At 60.1% G+C, this 17513-nt stretch overlaps 1 protein-coding gene across 3 annotated transcripts; it reads right to left on the bottom strand.

Annotated features, from left to right (window-relative positions):
• Nucleotides 1-142: 142 nt before the first annotated feature.
• On the bottom strand, nucleotides 143-16530 carry ABCF1 (ATP binding cassette subfamily F member 1). 3 transcript variants are annotated; one of them, XM_077833460.1, is made up of 28 exons: nucleotides 16370-16530; nucleotides 14871-14917; nucleotides 14268-14351; nucleotides 13949-14084; nucleotides 13247-13284; nucleotides 12789-12893; nucleotides 12099-12173; nucleotides 11648-11713; nucleotides 11288-11377; nucleotides 10735-10806; nucleotides 10359-10454; nucleotides 9845-9940; nucleotides 9344-9466; nucleotides 8476-8576; nucleotides 8263-8348; nucleotides 7900-8039; nucleotides 7481-7629; nucleotides 7054-7137; nucleotides 6180-6304; nucleotides 5466-5578; nucleotides 4614-4785; nucleotides 3981-4055; nucleotides 3320-3390; nucleotides 3032-3064; nucleotides 2286-2454; nucleotides 1844-1908; nucleotides 1262-1334; nucleotides 143-717 (listed from the first exon to the last, which is right to left on the bottom strand). In XM_077833460.1, the coding sequence occupies exons 1-28, from the start codon at nucleotides 16452-16454 to the stop codon at nucleotides 551-553; spliced, it is 2736 nt and encodes a 911-aa protein (XP_077689586.1). In that variant the 5' UTR covers nucleotides 16455-16530; the 3' UTR covers nucleotides 143-550. The 3 variants fall into 3 exon arrangements, with proteins under 3 accessions (XP_077689586.1, XP_077689587.1, XP_077689588.1); XM_077833461.1 differs by having other exon boundaries at nucleotides 11648-11710; XM_077833462.1 differs by lacking the exon at nucleotides 11648-11713 and having other exon boundaries at nucleotides 16370-16529.
• Between the last annotated feature and the right edge of the window lie 983 nt (nucleotides 16531-17513).

The following is a 17513-nucleotide window of genomic DNA, read 5'->3' as shown; positions in this document are numbered from 1 at the left end:
ACGCGGGCAGAAGCGGCCCCAGCCCCCCTCTGTCCCCTTGAAGGCATGAGTGGGCTGGACAGACACTCTCCACCCCCAACCTCTCTGGCCATGATGAATCCCCACCCCCTGCACGATCAAAGCCACCAACAGCCACTTTCTGACTTCCTGTTTTAATTGAATCCTGTCAAACGGAAGCGGAACAAGGCTCGAAGCATCCTCGGAGCAGCTGGGGGGGTGAGAAGAGTCCAGCAACGGCACAGTCCCCTCCCCACCTGGCCCAGAATAGACCATTCCAATACAAACCCCCCCCACCCCCACCCTTCATATAAATAACCAGTGGCCCTTCCCAGAAAGGAAGGGGGGTTGCAAAAAAACACTCCCACCTTCACAGGTTTAGCCCCACTTCCATCTCTTTAGCCCCACCCCCAAAGCCGAGCCCCACCCCATCATTGTAGCCACGCCTCCTCTGCTATCCAGCTGCATAAAAGTCCTGCTGCAAAGGGGCAGGCGGGTGAATGGAGAGTCCATCATGGGGGGGGGAGGAGCTTCAGGAGGCCCCACCCCCACCTCACTCGCGGGGCCGGTTGATGATGACCTCGCCCAGGGCCTCCAGCACCTCGCGCTTGTAGTCGTCGAAGTCGCCGTCAATCTGCTCAACGCTCCGCTCCTCCACCACCCACAGCTGGCAATTGGTCTCTGTGATCAGGCGGGCGTCGTGGCTCACAATGATGACGGCTGCAGGGCGGGGTGGGGGGAAGGTTAGAGGGGCAGGGGGATCCCCCATTCCAAGGGGTGGGGGATACCCTCACACATATGCCCCCCCCCCCCCCGGTCTGTGGGATGGTATCGCCCAGGAAATGCATGCTGGGTAGTTTGTGCAGGCCCTTTTGTGGGGCGGTGTCACTCGGTGAGGGGCATTATAGGAAGTGGTATTTATCCCTAAATAACCAACCTCCTCCCCTTGGAAGAGACCAGTGGGGCCCTTCCCACCCCACCCCAGCCCTGGACCAGACCACCAGACCCTTCTGGCCCAGAATTCCCTGCACCCACCCTTGGGCCAGACCAATGGGCCGTTCCAGCCTGGAATTCTCCCTCCCCCACCTAGCACCAATGGGCCCTTCAGCCCCAGAATTCCCTCCCCACCAGCCCAATGGACCATTCCAACCCAGAATGCCCTCCCCCTGGACCAAACTAATGGGCTGTTCCAGGCTGGAATTCCCTCCCCACCAGGCCAATGGGCCCAGCCAGCCTGGTCCAAGTGCCCGCTGGCGTCACTCACCCCCTTTGTACTCATTGATGGCATCAGCCAGGGCGTCGATGGACTCGATGTCCAGGTTATTGGTAGGTTCGTCCTGGGGAAGAGACAATGGGCTGAGACGGCGAAGGGGCAGATCCCAGAGAGAACCCAAGAGTCCTGGCTCCACCCTGCTCTAACCCACTGGACCCCACACCCCTCCCAGAGCCGGGGATAGAACCCAGGAGTCCTGACTCCCAGCAGCCCCCTGCTCTAACCCACTGGACCCCACACCCCTGCCGGGGATAGAACCCAGGAGTCCTGGCCACCAGCACCCCCCTGTTCTAACCCACACCCCTCCCAGAGCCGGGGATAGAACCCAGGAGTCCTGACTCCCAGCAGCCCCCTGCTCTAGCCCCCTGCTCTAACCCACTGGACCCCACACCCCTGCCGGGGATAGAACCCAGGAGTCCTGGCCACCAGCACCCCCCTGTTCTAACCCACACCCCTCCCAGAGCCGGGGATAGAACCCAGGAGTCCTGGCTGCCAGCCCCGCCCCCCACGCTAATCCACTGGGCCTGGTGCTCTCCGGGGCCCTGTCCCACCCCTCGCCCCAGAGACACTCACCAGAATGAGGACGTCGGGCTCCCTGCAGGCCAGCTCGGCAAACACCACGCGAGCCTTCTGGCCTCCTGGGGAGAAGGGAGAGTGGGGTGGGGTGAGGGATGAGACAGGGGAGCCCCCTCCCCACTTGTCTGCATCATCCCCCACCCCGGACAGCCAAGCCCTTCCCACCTCCAACCTAAGCTGCCGGGTGCCCTCCCCCCATCCCATGCCCCCCACCTCTCCTGGTTGCCCAGACCCCCGGCCCTCTCCCCTCCCGCAACGTAAGTCCCACCCCCAACCCCCACCTCCCCTGGGTGCCCCCCTCCCTTCTCCAGACCCTGCCACTTACTCTGTATACTCAACCCCAAGCCTTCCCTAGACCCCCCTCCAAGGCCTTCCCCAGAAGCTCGCCCCCCACCCCCAGCCCAGCTCCGCCCCCTCCCTGAGGCCCCGCCCCCAGTACCAGAGAGCTTGCAGATCTGGATGGTGTGGGCGTGGCTCTCGAGGCCAAAGCGCCCCAGGCACTTGCGGGCGTCCTGGTAGGGCAGGTTGAAGTTGCGCTGCAAGTACTCGGTCGCCGTCTCCTGCATGTTCAGCTGGTCGGCGTATTGCTGGTTAAAGAAGCCGATTTTCTACGGGGAGGAGAGAAAGGGGCGGAGTCACCACCCAAAGCACCGCCCCCGTGCTGCCCGTTCCCCCTCCCCGTCACACCCCCTGCTCTGCTGGTGCCCCTCCATTGCATCCTGCAGCGCCCTGCTAGCCCAGCCCTGGGCTCCCCCCGCCCAACTCTGCCAGAGCCCCCCCCCGATACCAACCTGCAGCGCCCCGCTATCCAAGTCCTGGGTGCACCCCAGCTTTGCCAGTGCCCCTAATGTGCAGCCCCCCTGTTATCCCAGCCCTGGCCTCCAATCCCCCTGCTAGCCCAGCCCTGGGCTCCCCCCGCCCAACTCTGCCAGAGCCCCCCCCCGATACCAACCTGCAGCGCCCCGCTATCCAAGTCCTGGGTGCACCCCAGCTTTGCCAGTGCCCCTAATGTGCAGCCCCCCTGTTATCCCAGCCCTGGCCTCCAATCCCCCTGCTAGCCCAGCCCTGGGCTGCTCCCCAGCTCTGCAGGTGCCCCCCCCGTCCTGATTCGCAGTCCTCTGCTATCCCAGCCACGGGCTCCCCTACCCCCACAAACCTCAGCATCTGGGTCCCGTCATTACTTACTAGTCTGTGGTTTTTCCTCATCTCCCCTCTTGTCTGAAAGGAGAACAGAAAGGGATTCATGGTTACTACTTTCCTCTGCCCTCTAGTGTGTTAACAGCACACAAAAACCCCTCGCCCAGTGCTGATGCAGCCACCTCTGGGGTGGGGCAGCCGGGGAAGAGCTGTACAGCAGTTTAAGACAGGAGGGAAGGGGAATCCTGTCCCCAGTTGAAGACACACAGAGGCAGAACAGAACTGGATGAGTTTGGGTTGAGTCTGGATTAGGGGGTTCCGGGAGAGGCCCCTTACCGGCGTGAGCTTCCCCGTCAGCAACAGCAGCAGTGTGCTCTTCCCTACGCCGTTCGGCCCCACGATGCAGACTGAGGGGCAGAGAGAGAGCAGCCATCAGTGACTCAACCAGGCCAGGAGAGCGATGGGTTAGCACGACTGTGTGTGTTAGGGGGGGTTGTCATTGTAGGGTCTCTCGAGGGTGCTACGATGGCCGCTTCGTTAACGTCAGATCTCTCAGGGATGCTACAGGGTCTGCGTGAGCTGGTTTGTTATTGTAAGGTCATTCAGGCATGCTAGCATGTTATTGTAGGGTCTCTTGAGGTTGCTAGGGGGTGGCGCAGGCTGGTTTGTTATTGTAAGGTCTCTCGGAGGTGCTGGGGGGTTGCGCAGGCTGTTACTGTAGGGTCTTTCCTGGGGCTAAACAGTCCAATTCATTGTCGTAGGGCTGTGGGCGGGAGGGTTTGTTATTATAGGGTCTCTCAGGAGCGCTGCGGCTGCACCAACTAGTTCATCATGATCAAGTTACTGGATGAGTTTATTATAGGGTCTCGCCCACAGGTACAGCCTGCACATCCCGGTTTGTAGGGTCTCTGGGGATGCAGGCAGAGGGAGTTTTGGGGCTGTGCACATGTAAGTTTGTTATTGTAGGGTCTCTCATAATCACCAGCTGGTAACTTACTTCTAGACTCCATGTCGATCCCAAAATCCAGACTCTTGAACAGCAGCTGCTGTCCCTCGTAGCCAAACACAACACCTGCGGAGAAGGGACGGGGAGGAGGGTGAGGGGTGTGGGCGCACAACTGCTGGACAGCAGCTCCTGGGGGACCTGCCCACAATGCACCATTCAGCTCTGGGGCCCATGGGAAACCGGGGTCGGAAAGAAAACTCCTCAGCATCCTGTATCCCCAGGGAATGAAAAGGGGGCACTCACCAAGCGCTGAAATGCAGCCACCTCTGGGGTGGGGCGGCTGGGGAGCCGCATAGTGACGCTGCACAGGGATCGCTCACCCGGCGCTGAAATGCAGCCACCTCTGGGGTGGGGCGGCTGGAGAACAGCCGCACCACGAAGTCACCCAACAGTTTGGGGCAGGAAACGAAGGGGAATCCGGTGTCCAATTGTGGCCACAGGGTGGGAGACGTCTGGGAGGCAGAATGGACATGGGTTGGGGGGTGGATTTGGCCAGGACAGCAGGGGAGTGTTAATAAGCACCACAGCACCCCCTGGCGTCATGCTGGGGCATTGGGGTCAGCACTAACTGCGACGGGAGAGTGCCCCTTCGGAGGCCCCCCTACACGCTGCGTGGGGACGTACCGTGCAGGCCCAGAATCGGGGGGCTGAGTGACGGCGGGTTGGGGAAGGTGAATTTCACCGTGTACTCCCTGGGCCTCTTCAGCAGCTCAGGAGCCTCGTTAGCCTCTTCATCCAGGTTCTTCTTGCGGCATTTCTGCTGCTTTCGCGTCAGGGCCTCTTTGGTTTGCTTCTCCTGGAGACGAACAGAGCAACAGATCAATGAGCCCATCTCGCCCCGTATCCCGCCTCCTCCCTGTCCGTCCCCCGTCCCCCCCGCCCCGATCAAACCCATGAGCCCATCTCGCCCCGTATCCCGCCTCCTCCCTGTCCGTCCCCCGTCCCCCCCCGCCCCGGATCAAACCCATGCGCCCATCTAGCCCAGTATCCCGCCTCCTCCCTGTCCCCCCGGATCAAACCCATGTGCCCATCTAGCCTCATATCATGCCCCCCCCCCAGGATCAGACCCATGGGCCCATCTAATCCAGCTCCTCAGATCAGGAGGCCCATCTAGCTTGGTACCCCCCTAGCTCCAGACTCCAAGGAAGTACAATCCTCCACACTGTACCTTAGGGGGCAGTACAGTCCCATGAAAAGGAAGGGATCATTTTCATGTGACACCCAGCTGGGGCTCAGCTGCCACTGCTCAATGTGAGGGGTGAGCGTTAACCCAATTCGTTGTTGGGAAAGAGATTCTTAATTCAGTAAAATCTTGCAACAGTGAGTTCCCTGGGTCAACAGGGTGGGGACAAATTCAAGGTAGGAAAGAGCTGGATTGAAGCCAGTGGCCTCCTAGAGGGGAAAGGCCCCATATCCTGTTCCCCAACCCCTAAACCAGCCAGTCCTTCTGCCCTGGGGCTGGATCTCTGGACTCACCGCCTGTTTCGTCGACTTCCCGCCAGCCTTGAGGTCTTTCAGTTTCTTCTCCTGTTTCTCGTACTGTTTGAGCAGCTCTTTCTGCTTCTGCTGGTACATCTTCTTGAAGGTCACTGCAGCAGAGAGGAGGGTGAGGGATTGTGGTTAGGGCGCTGTACTGGGATTTGGAGGGAGCGGGGGAGAGGGCAGAAAAATCCGGGTTTGACTTCCCACTCGGCCACCAAAGCTCTCTGTGCAGAGACAGGGAAATGCCATTTTCCCTTCCCTGCCCCGCTTCCTGCCTGGGGAATCGAACCTGGGACCCTCTGTATGTTAACAAAATGATCTCGACTCCTAGAGCTAGAGGATGAGGCCTGTGGAGGAAGCTCACTATTCAGGCTGGTCAAAAATTATGCAATTTGGCAGCTCAGTGGAAGAGGTGCATCATGGGAAAGTTTGGCCAAGGAGCTCAGTCCATAGGGAAGAATGGGGGCATGGGGCAACTGAACTACAACTCCCATGATGCACCCTCAACTCACAAAACCTACCCGTGGCGGGAGACCTAGGGGCAAACCAGCCTCCAGCTGGGCTGAAGTCTCTGGGTGACCCAACCCCCTCCTTAACCCCCACCCCTGGCAGATCAGTCTCTGCAATTGCCCTATCTGCTTCCCCCTGTCCCCCTTCCTCCTCTTCCTCCCCCTCACTGTACTTGCCCTAGATGCCCCCCCAACTCACTGTAGTTGCCCCGGTAGTAGAAGAGTTTTTGCATGTCCAAGTGGATGATGTCGGTGCAGACGTCGTCCAGGAAGCCCTGGTCGTGGGAGACGATGAGGAGAGTTTTCTTCCACATCTGCAGGTAGCTGGGGAGGTGAATGGGGGACAGACAGAGGAGAATTAGACAGAAGGACTGACCCTGATCTGTGGCTAGGAGGGGCACCCAGCCAAGGGGGAGGGGACAGAGCTAGAACACCCAACGTACACCCCACGGTGGGATGGACGGCAGCCTCACTCAGCCCAGCAGTGGGGGTGGGGTGGGGGGAGAGATTTTCTAATGGGAGTTCTCTCCTCTGACTCCCCTGCCCACACACACACACACACACTGGGCCCCATGCACCCTCCCTGTAGCCCCACCGGGGGGAATCTCAGCCAGTCCAAGTCCTGGCCCCCTGCTGAGACCCCTGCCCCATAGGGAAAACCCCCAGAGCCCAAACCCTGCCCCTTATTCAAACCCCGGCCCTGACCCCCAGAATCCAAATGCTGCCCCCCACAATCCAAATCCTGCCCTCTCCCCAAGAGGGGAATTTCCTGCCATCCCCCAATCCTGATCATCCCCCGCCCCAATAGGAAATCCCTCCCCCCAACACAGTTTATACCTCACCCAACTCCTGCCCCCATCTACATCTGACAGCCAGCAAGACCCCTCATCCCACCACGAGGGGCTGAGCAGAACCCCCCACCCTGAGTCCCAGTTGTGTGGCATTCCTGGGGTCCACCCCCGTTCAGTCGCTGCTCGCTGAATGGGCTCCACCCCCAGAGGTGGCAGCTGCTGATCCGAGCCGGGGGGCCCCTAGCACCGATGGAAAGGGTTTCTCCAGGGCTAGGCACTCACTTGTTGAGCCAGATGACGGCGTTGAGATCCAGGTGGTTGGTGGGTTCGTCCAGCATCAGCAGCGTTGGCTCCATGAACAAGGCCCTGAAGGAGACGTGGGGGGGGAGGGTGAGCGGTGCCCCCTAGTGGAGTCTTACAGGACTGCCCCAGGGTGAGGGGGACTGGCCCTATCAGGGTGGGCAGGGAACAGGACACGGGGCCTTTCCCCTCTAGGGGGCCCCGGTTCTAGATTGGATCGTTCCCATCTGGGTGTAACGAGCTATCAGGTCTCAGCCCAGCCCACAGCAGGGCAGGTGCCCCAGTGTGTGTGGGCGGTGTGTGACGCCCCCCCTCCGCCAACCGATCTCCTGCATGGACTCACCCAGGTCAGCACATGTGGGATCACAGGCCCATTACGCTGCCCCCCTCCGGCTCCCGGCTGTCTCACCTGGCCAGAGACACCCTCATGCGCCAGCCACCCGAGAACTTCTTGGTCTGCCGGTTCTGCATCTCGGGGTTGAAGCCCAGACCAGCCAGGATGCGCCGGGCTTTGGCCTCCGCCGCGGCCGCCCCCGTGGCCCGGAGCTCCTCGTACACCTGCAGAGGGGGAGACAGGCGGGTTCACCAGGAAGCCTTCGCCTCCTCCATTTCTCCCCTCCCCAGACCCCTCGACTGCCCCATGCTTCACCCCCTTGCCCACTCTCTGCTCCCTGACACTACTACAACCCTCCTTCATCCGCTGTGCTCCCCCACCCTGCTCCCCTCTCCCCAGCAGCTGCAATGGTATAAAAACCTGTATACAGTGGCATAGCCCCCCCACTCCCCCAGCTATCTCCCTTCCCCCACCTTCCCCACACCCCCCAGTACCTTTTCCAGCTGCTCAGCCACGCTGTCGTCCCCTTTCTCCAGCAGAGCCTGCAGCCGCTTCTCCTCCGCCAGCAGCTTCAGCCGCTTGGTGTCGGCCTTGAGCACCGCCTGGACTGCGGGGGTCTCATCTGCTATCACCTCTGAGGGGTGGGATGACAACACACACACACACACACACACACACACACTCAGTGAGTGCAAGGTTCCCCGCTCTAACCACTAGCCCCTCTCCCCTCCCAGAGCCAGGGATAGAACCCAGGAGTCCTGGCTCCCAGCACCCTTGCCCTAACCACTAGGCATTGCTCCCCTCCCAGAGCTAGGGATAGAACCCAGGCGTCCTGGCTCCCCCCAGGACCCCCTTACCTTGCTCACACAGCAGCACGTCAATGTTAGGGGGGATGCTCAGGGCCCGGTTTGCGATGTGCTTCAGCAAGGTGGTTTTGCCCTTCCTACAAAGGAAGAGGGAAAGAAAGGTTTAAGCGGGGAGGGATGAAACAAAGGGGAGGCTGCAGCACAGCCCCCCCTAGTGTGGCACAGGGGTAGCCCTGATCGCAAGGGATCCATCCATGTACCTACCCATTGGGTCCCACCAGACCGTACCGGCGCCCAGCCACGATGTACAGGTCCGCGTTGACAAAGAGCTCCTTGCCGTGAGCGGAGATGCTGAATTTCTCCAGCTGCAACCGCACGAGAGAGCTATCAGGACAAGATGGTACGACCCTCCCCCCTGCCAGATGTGCCAAATGGTATGACCCATCACTGGGGGGTCCCCCCCTAAGAAGACCCCTGCCATCTCATGGTATGATCCTCCCCCCACCCAATGGTCCTCACAACCATCTCTTGGTACAACCCATTTCCTCTCCCATATAATTGTGCAACCCACCCTTCAGACGGCATAACCCACTCCCCGCAATCCCAGATAATATGACCTACTCCCTCTCCCATATAACTGTGCCACCCACTGTATATCCTTGTCAGATGGTACAACCCACTCGATGTCCTCTGCCGCCACCATCACCAATGGCCCCACCATCTCATGGTACAACCTGCTCCCCCTGCACACTCCTCACACCCCCATCAGGTGGTGTGACCCACTCCTATCCCCCTCTTACCACATGGTTCAGCTCAGTCTCCCACCCAACCCCTGAGCATGGCACAACCCAGACCCACCAATGGAAAGAAGGGAGGGGATTAACCCTTTCCATACTGCTGCTGGTCCTCCTTGTAGTGGGAAATACCAACTCCATCAACATGGCGGGGAAGGAGAGGGAAAAGAAGGGGTGGAATTATGGGACATTAACCCCTCCCACGCAGCTGCTGAAGGGAAGAAAAGGGAAGGCAGTACAGCGGGAAACACCAACTGCTGACCATATGCGGGGTGGGGCTGGGGGGCGGGGGGAGGGAAAGAAGACATTCCAAATAAATCCGGGGGTGGGGGAGGTACCTTGATGTCGGAGGCATTCTCCAGCATGGCCTGGCGCGAGGACATCTCTGCCTGTGACACCGAGAAGTCGTTCGCCGCCGCATTGGCTGCCTTCAGCGTTGCCACCTGCCGCTCAAACTCCAGCTGTGGGAGAGCCAGAGGTGATGCTCCAGCCAAGGGACCCTCTCTTCTCCTCCCCGCCAGTACCCAGCCTGCCTGGGGGCCATCATGCCCAGCTAGGTTGAGGCCCCAGTGGGGAAGCTATCATGCCAGGACTCACTCTGGGGGTGGGATCCCACAGAATGGATCCACATGAGTTAACAGCCTCTCCTCCCCACCGCAAGCAATTCCTATGATGCTTCAGTACCAACTGGATGGCTGCAAAGGATTCTGGGAACACAGACATGTGAACAAAAAGTATGGCTATAGACAGCTGGGAGCTGCCGCACTGGAGGGCAGGTGCTCACCACCCACAAGGGGGAGGAGGAGCCTGTTTGGCAGAAGCTCCCACCCAGAGCTCACCTGCTTCTTAAGCTTCTTTCTCTCTTTCTTGCTGAGATGAGCATAGGGGTCGTCGTCCTTCTTCTCCCCCTCATCCTCCTCATCCTCCTCTGACTGCTGTATCGACCATAGGAGGCAGGTTACCAATAACACCTTCCGCCCACAGCCAAGGATAGAACCCAAGAGTCCAGGTGCCCAGCATCCTCACAACCACTAGACCCCATTCCCCTCCTAGAGCCAGGGATAGAACCCAGGAGTCCTGGGTCCAAGCCCCACAGCTTCATCCCCTTCTGATATGCCTCAGCCCTGCTTCTGAAGGGATCCCCTTCCAGGGGGCTAAGGGGAGGTTGGCTCTGTGGCCGTTCACCCTGGGCCTCTCTGCTGAGGTTGCCCGTGCGGGATTGGGGGCCAGCTGGATGCTGGAAAATGAGCCGAGAACCCACCAAGTTGTCTCACACCTGAGGCAGTGCAGTGAAAACGGTTCGGTTTGAACAGAGCAAACCCACCCCCACGGCCAAGAGGAGGACTGTCTTACTGGCTCGCTGCCTCGCTTGGGCTTCTCCTTGCTCTTCTCTGGCTCCTCGTCTTCCTCCAACTCCTCCTCCTCGGACTCCAAAGCAGCAAATTTATTCTGCAGCAGAACAGAAGCCAGCTCATCCAACCACAATGAGCAGGGACCGCTCTCCCAGCACCAAAATGCAGGCAGCTCTGGGATGGGCAGCTGGGTACCAGCCACACAGCAGTATTGCACAGAGACTCTTTGCACAGCATAGCGCCCCCTAGTGCCACACTGGGGCATTGGGGCCAGCACTGGCAGTGAGAGGAGAATGCTCCCTGAGCCCACTCCCTGGTCCCTGCAGTACAGCGCCCCCTAGTGTCCACCAGTAGCAGGGACCCCCATAAACACTCACGTGGGCTGGTTGATTCTTTTTTCCTTTTGTTTTTTTCCCGGCTTCACCAGACCCTGTCTGTTTATTCACAGTCTGGAAGGAGGAGTGCGAACGAGTTCAGGACACTCAGCTAACCCCGTATCCTGCCCCTTTTCTCTTCGGGACCCCAGATCACCCCAATAGGCTCAAACTGCCTGGTATCACACCTCTCTGCCCGGATCAGATGAAAGGGCCCATCCAGCCTGGTATGCTGGCCTCCCCTTGCACTGCGCCACATCAGACTGATGGAGCCAATTCTGGAGTATTCACTGGAAGCCACCCCCCATAATGCTAGTTGGGCCATTCTGCCTGATGGGGATAGAAACCAGGAGTCCTGATTCCCAACCCCAGCTGTTCTAACCACTAGGCCCCGCTCCCGTCCCAGAGCTGGGAATAGAACCCAGTCCCCCCGGCTCTAACCCACTAGACCCCCATTCTGCTCCCAGAACCAGGGATGGAACCCAGGCGTCATGACCCTCAGCCTCTCCTGCTCTGACCCACTAGACGCCACACGACCAGCACTCCTCTTGCCCACCTTGCTTGCTTTGCCTTTGGGTTTGGATTCCTCTTCACTCTCCTCCTCTTCCTCACTCTGGGCCAGAACAGCAAAGCCTGATCCCCCTCCCTGGGAGCCGTGGGAGAAACAAGAGCATTTAGAGACAGCAGGGTTGGATTAAGTCAATAACCTCAGTTCCTAACACCAGATACACCTTGTGCAGCATAATGCCCCCTAGTGCAGCGATGGGGCACTGGGGCCAGCACTAGCTGCGAGGGGACAGCACCCCCTACGGAGCCCCCACCCTGCTCCCTGCAGCACAGCGCCCCCTAGTGCAGCCCTGGGGCACTGGTTTCCACATGCCAATCCCGCTGAATCTTGGAAACGCCTGCTTCGCACCTGCTGCCTCCCTTTGGTCTTCTCGTTTTTCCTGCTCTTCCTCTTTTTATCGTCCTCTTCTTCCTGCTGAGAGCACAGAGCAAATCCTGCCCCGGTGAGACGCGGCGTCTCTGACTGTACCTGACCCAGCCCAGCATCCCCGCCCCACTGCCCCGATTAGACCCCTGGCCAGCGGAGCCAAAACTCATAATGCAGCTGGTTGGCTAAGCTATTCTGCCACATGGGACTCCTAGCCCCCCACGCCGCTTTAATCCACTGGACTGCACTCCCCTCCCAGACTGGGGAGAGAACCCAGAAGTCCTGGCTCCCAGCCCCCACTGCTCCCCACTCCCCTCCCGGAGCTGGGGATAGAACCCAGGAGTCTTGGCTCCAATCCATGCCAGACCCAGCCATGACCGTCCCGGTTAAGACAAATGGGAACCACCCAACACAGGGGCAATGGGAGACTGACCTGTTTTCCCTTTGGCTTGTTGTCCTTTGTCAACTTCTTCCCTGGCTGCTTCTCCTCTTCGTCATCAGGTGGGGCCTGCAGGGGGCAACATGTCAGCCCCACAACTCAGCACTGGAAGAGTTAACCCACCCCCAGGGCAGGAGCGACCCCCACAGTCTAATCCCTGGACTCCGGCCAGGCATGGTACGGAACATCTCTAGCACAGGGAGCTCCCGGAGCCTCCCTTGGGAGGGAGGGGATGATCCCCCAGGCTGTTGGGATTTCCTTGTTCTCCAATAGATCTGGGAACCCAGGAGTTCTGCCTTCCAGCGTCCCTGCTTAACTACTAGGCCCCACTCCCCCAAGAGCTGGGGATAGAACCCAGGAGTCTGGTCCCCGACCCCTGAACCTCTGCCCCACCCAACCACCCCCTGACTGCCCCCTGGGACCCCCTATTTGCCACCGCGTGCGTGCACTGCTGCTGCCCCCTTACCACGCCACTCAGAGCGGCAGGAGCTCGCAGCCCCGCTGCCTGTGTGGCAGTGTGACTGTGGGGGAGGGGGGACAACAGGGGAGGGGCTGAGGGTAGCCTCCCCAGCCAGGAGCTCAGGGGCCAGGCAGGACAATCCCATGGGCCGTAGTTTGCCCACCTCTGCACTAGAAGATGACCCCACGCCCTCTTTGTGCTAGATTTCGTCAGAGCGAGCTAACCTTGTTGATCTTGTTCTTGTTGAGTTTGGCAGGCCTTGGAGTCTCTTCTTCCTCCTCTTCTTCCTCACTCTGCTCCTGGCTCAGGGCGGCAAACACATTCCCTCCCTAGGGGAAGGTAAAGCCAAGGTCGTTAGCAAAGAGTGGCCATCTCCTCTCTCCCACCACCAGAGCGCCCCCCCCCCCCCCGAAACCCAGGGCAGGATCACCCCTCTACAACCTATTCCTCAAGTAGATGTCCCATCAGGTCCCACCTCAACTGGGGCAGGACTGTCCCCAACAACCCATTCCCCAGCGCAGGACCCTGCGCAGTCCGAGTCTAGACAGCAACCCCAAGCCCTAGGGCTCCTTCCAGCCCACCCCCAGTTACAGCCCATTCCCTTGTGTAGGGCACCTTGCGGCCCAAGTCTAGAGACCTCTCCTGAGCCCTATGGCTCCTTCCAGCCTTGAGTTTCACTCACCTTCTTCTTCTTGCCACCTTTGGTGATGGGAACGGTCGCTGGAAAGGAAACGAGAGAAGGACTTTAGGGATCGATGGAATGGAGACACCACCACTCCCCGCATGGGGAGCTAGCCCCATAGAGCTCTCTGTCCTCCAGCACCTTGGGAGATCTGGGATGGGAGGGAGAGGGCTTCCTGGTGGGTTGTCATCCTCTAGCTCCCTGCTGATGCACGTGGGGCTGGACTCTCCTGCTGCAGGGGTAGGGGCTGGAGTGAAGGGGCTAGTGTAATGGGGCAGGGGCTAGGAAAAGGCAGGCCATGGAGAACAGAGGCCCGTGCTTCCCATCCCATGTGTTGCAACCCTGCCCCCGCTAGGGGGTAGATCTCAGGAGGGATTGGAGAGGACCCCCCTCCGGGCTCGATGGTGGGATGTCACCGCTTTTTATACCCCGGAGATGGCAAAACAGCCACGGTCTAACTGCCCCCCCGCACCAGGCACTACCCACCCCCTCTCACACCAAAAACGATCACCATATTCCAGGGCGTGGAACTGTGGTAAGCTGAGCTCCTGCCAGCTGTCCAGATTAGTTACTTAGGCGGTATGAAACCCAGGAATACTGACCTCCGGGTCCCACCCCTGCCCTAAAAGTTAGCCCTCACTCCCTTACCAGACCTGGGAATGGAACCCAGGAATCCTGGCCCCCAGCCTCATCCTGTCTTACCTTCCTCATCCTCATCGCTGCCTGGAGCTGACAGCTTCTTCAGCTTCTCAATCAGCTGGTGCTCTTCCTCATCCTCCTCTACCTCCTTCTTCTTCTTGTCTTTCTTCTTCTCTCGTTTCTTTTTCTGTTGTTGAAGCTGGGGTGGGGGAGACAGACGAGGCGTGTGTGTGGGGGGTCATATCTCCCATGCACACAGCCCGTGAGAACCAGGGGTGGGGGTGCCCTGGTTAAGCAGGGCATCCCTTTCTAGCAGCATACTTATTGTAGGTCCTACAACAACCCCCAGCAGCTCCCCGGGGGAGTTCTTTTAGCTGCTCACCTGTTGCTGCTGCTGCTCCTTCTCTTTAATGACAGCCTGCTGCTCACTGACTTGTTTTTCCTCCACGGCCAGCTCCTCAAAGAACTGGGGAGGGCAGAAGGGATAGTTTAGAGCTCTGCTTCCCACCCCCGGGAGTCTCCCTGCCCCTCGTGGTGAGGGAAGGGCACTCCAGCTGGCAACCATTCCCTGTTTCACACACGCCCCCCCGCAATGGGAGATTGCACTGTGCTATAGGAAATCCAGCCACCTTCCTTTGCATGTCCCCTAGCAGTGAGCTGCTTTCCCCCATTTTTAGTACTGACAAACCCCAGCTGAGATCATGACCAGGTGCTGCCCAGACACACAGGGAGAGACAGTCCTTGCTCCAGCTAAGATCAGGGCCCTGTCGTGCCCGGCGCTGCCCAGTCTGAACTGAAAGACAGTCCAGATATATGGTGGGAGAAAATATTAAGGTGTAGAGAGAAGCGATTTAACTCAAGTCACACAGCAGGGCAGGCGTAAAACCAAGGTCTCCTGAGTTACAGCCCAATACCCTTCCCACTAGGTCCCTGTACCAAAGCTCACACCTCCCCCAGCATGGCCCGGCTCAGTCCCCCTTCTTACCGACTTCTTAGTCTTTTTGTCCTTCTTGCCTTTCTTCACCACTTTGTCTGAAACAAGTCAAGAGATGAATCCAGGCAGGTGGGAGAGAACCCAGAAGTCCTAGTTACCTGCTCCTCCGCTCTAATCCATTAGACCCCACTCCCATCCCTGAGCTGGGAATAGAACCCAGGAGTCCTGGTTCCCAGACCTCTCTATCCACAGCCACTCCCTCCACTGCCCGGGCCCAGCTGGGTCCCACCTGGGGCAGTTCTTGTGGGCAGATGGATGGGCACAATTTGTCCTCCACCCCTACCTTAGTCCAGATCAGCCCTGGCTGAGCCCGGTTCATCCCATTGCTCCCTCCTTCTGAGCCTGGTTCACTCCAGTGTCACACCAGGCTCAGACCCAACCCCCCCACACTCCATCCCAATCCAACCCCCCTCCCCGCAAATAATCCAGCTTCGGTTCCAGCCCTGCTTCTCCCCATCTAGCTGAGCCCCAGGACTCCCCTTCCCCTCCCACCAATCTCTTCCCCATTAACCTCCTTTCCGCTTCCCCCACATCAGCCAGCTTAGGGTCCAGCCCCTTCTCCCCCACTTTGGCCCAATTCAGTCCCTCATCTTTTATTCTGCTCCAGCCCAGCCCCCCCTGGCCAGGTTCTAACCCGCCCCACACGCTTCAGTCCCATCCAGTACTGTTGTCCCCCCCCACAGCCCAGTCCCCCCCAGTTCTATGTGCACCCCCGCCTAACCACCCTCTGTCCAAATCCCACCCAGCTCTGTCTGTGTACCCCCCTGTTCTCTGCCCCCCCAGCCCAATTCCCCCCTGGTTCTCAATCTCCCCCCCGGGCCCAGTCCCCCCCAGTTCTCTGTGCTCCCCCGCCCAACCACCCCCTGTCCAAATCCCACCCAGCCCTGTCTGTGTACCCCCCTTCTCTGCCCCCCCAGCCCAATTCCCCCCCCGGTTCTCAGTCTCCCCCCCGGGCCCAGTCCCCCCCAGTTCTATGTGCACCCCCGCCCAACCACCCTCTGTCCAAATCCCACCCAGCCCTGTCTGTGTACCCCCCCTTCTCTGCCCCCCCAGCCCAATCCCCCCCCCGGTTCTCAGTCTCCCCCCCCGGGCCCAGTCCCCCCCAGTTCTCTGTGCTCCCCAGCCCAACCACCCTCTGTCCAAATCCCACCCAGCCCTGTCTGTGTACCCCCCTTTTCTGCCCCCCCAGCCCAATTCCCCCCCGGTTCTCAGTCTCCCCCCCGGGCCCAGGCCCCCCAGTTCTCTGTGCTCCCCCGCCCAACCACCCTCTGTCCAAATCCCACCCAGCCCTGTCTGTGTACCCCCCTTCTCTGCCCCCCCAGCCCAATTCCCCCCCGGTTCTCAGTCTCCCCCCCAGGCCCAGTCCCCCCTGGTTCTCTGCCCCCCCCCAGGTCCAACCACCCCCTACCCCGATCCCACCCGGCCCTGTGTACCGCCCCCCTCCGGTCCGGTCCGGTCCGGTCCAGTCCAGTCCGGTCCGGCCCGCTCACCTGTGGCCTCCCCGACCTTCTGCTCCCCATCCCCGATCCACTCTTCCTGCGGCGGCCGCGGCGGCTGCTTCCCCGCCTTCGGCATGGCCGGTCACCGCGCCCAGCGCTCACATGCAGCCCCGGCCAGCAGCCGGGAAACCTTACCCCTGCGCCTGCGCGGGGAGGCCCAGCCTGACCATCGAGTGCCGGAAGCGCCCAGCCCAGAGTGGCTTCCGCAGCACCCATGGAGCGCCCAGAGAGTCGCGGAGCAGTAGAGACGCCCTGTCGTGTGGCTAGACAAGCCCCTTCACCCCAATGACGTGGTTCAGTCCTCCATAGAAGTGGGGGTACTGATTCGGGGCAGGGAGTCCTGCTCTCCAAGCCAGGCCCAGCTTGGGGGGGGGTCACTCCCTGCCCCCCCAAAGGCAGCGGGCAGCTCATAGTGCAGGTGGCACCCCAAAGCCCCATCACATGACCGTTGCACCAAAGCAAAAGCCTCTGTGTTACCCCTGTCTGTTCCCCCCACTGGGAGCCTGGACTCCTGGGTTCTGTCCCCAGCTCTGGGGGGGGAGGGGGGAACTGGGAGCCAGGACTCCTGGGTTCTGTCCTTGCTGTGCTATCTGTGGGGGCTGGGCTGGGCTGGGCTGGGCCGGGCCAGGCGGTTTAAGGGGAGGAATCACAAAAGCGCAGCAAGGGAGCAAGCCCTAGGGGGGCAACAGGGACCAGAGTGAGGGCCAAAGGTTGAACACCAGGGATCCGGAGGAGGGATGCCAAGCAGAGAACCGCCGACAACGCCCGCCACCCCTTAAAGAGTCAGTGGACGCTGCCCAGAGGAACTCCAACCCAGGGTGGCCACATGCCTGGGCAGGCCTCTTTTTGAGAGGTTCGTCCCTCATCCAGTATGGGGACAAAACCAGATGTGGTTTTGTTTGGTGTTGGATGGGGGAATGTGATTCCACCCTCTCTGGCTCTTAAAGAGCATGCCACGCTCTCCACATGTGGCGTGACCTCGCAAGCACTGTCATGCCAGCAGGAATGGGACAGCATGTTCGTAAAAATGGACCGTCCCCACACCCAGAGTGGCATGACCTTGCATGCACCATCATACTGGTGGGGCTGGGATAATCCTGGGAATAGAATCCAGAAGTCCTGGTCAAGCATGTGA

The sequence above is a fragment of the Eretmochelys imbricata genome, chromosome 14 (assembly GCF_965152235.1).
Source record: "Eretmochelys imbricata isolate rEreImb1 chromosome 14, rEreImb1.hap1, whole genome shotgun sequence".
In the NCBI taxonomy this organism is placed as follows: Eukaryota; Metazoa; Chordata; order Testudines; family Cheloniidae; genus Eretmochelys; species Eretmochelys imbricata.
Note: the sequence above shows the minus strand (reverse complement) of the source record. Positions and strands in the feature narration are given on the sequence as shown.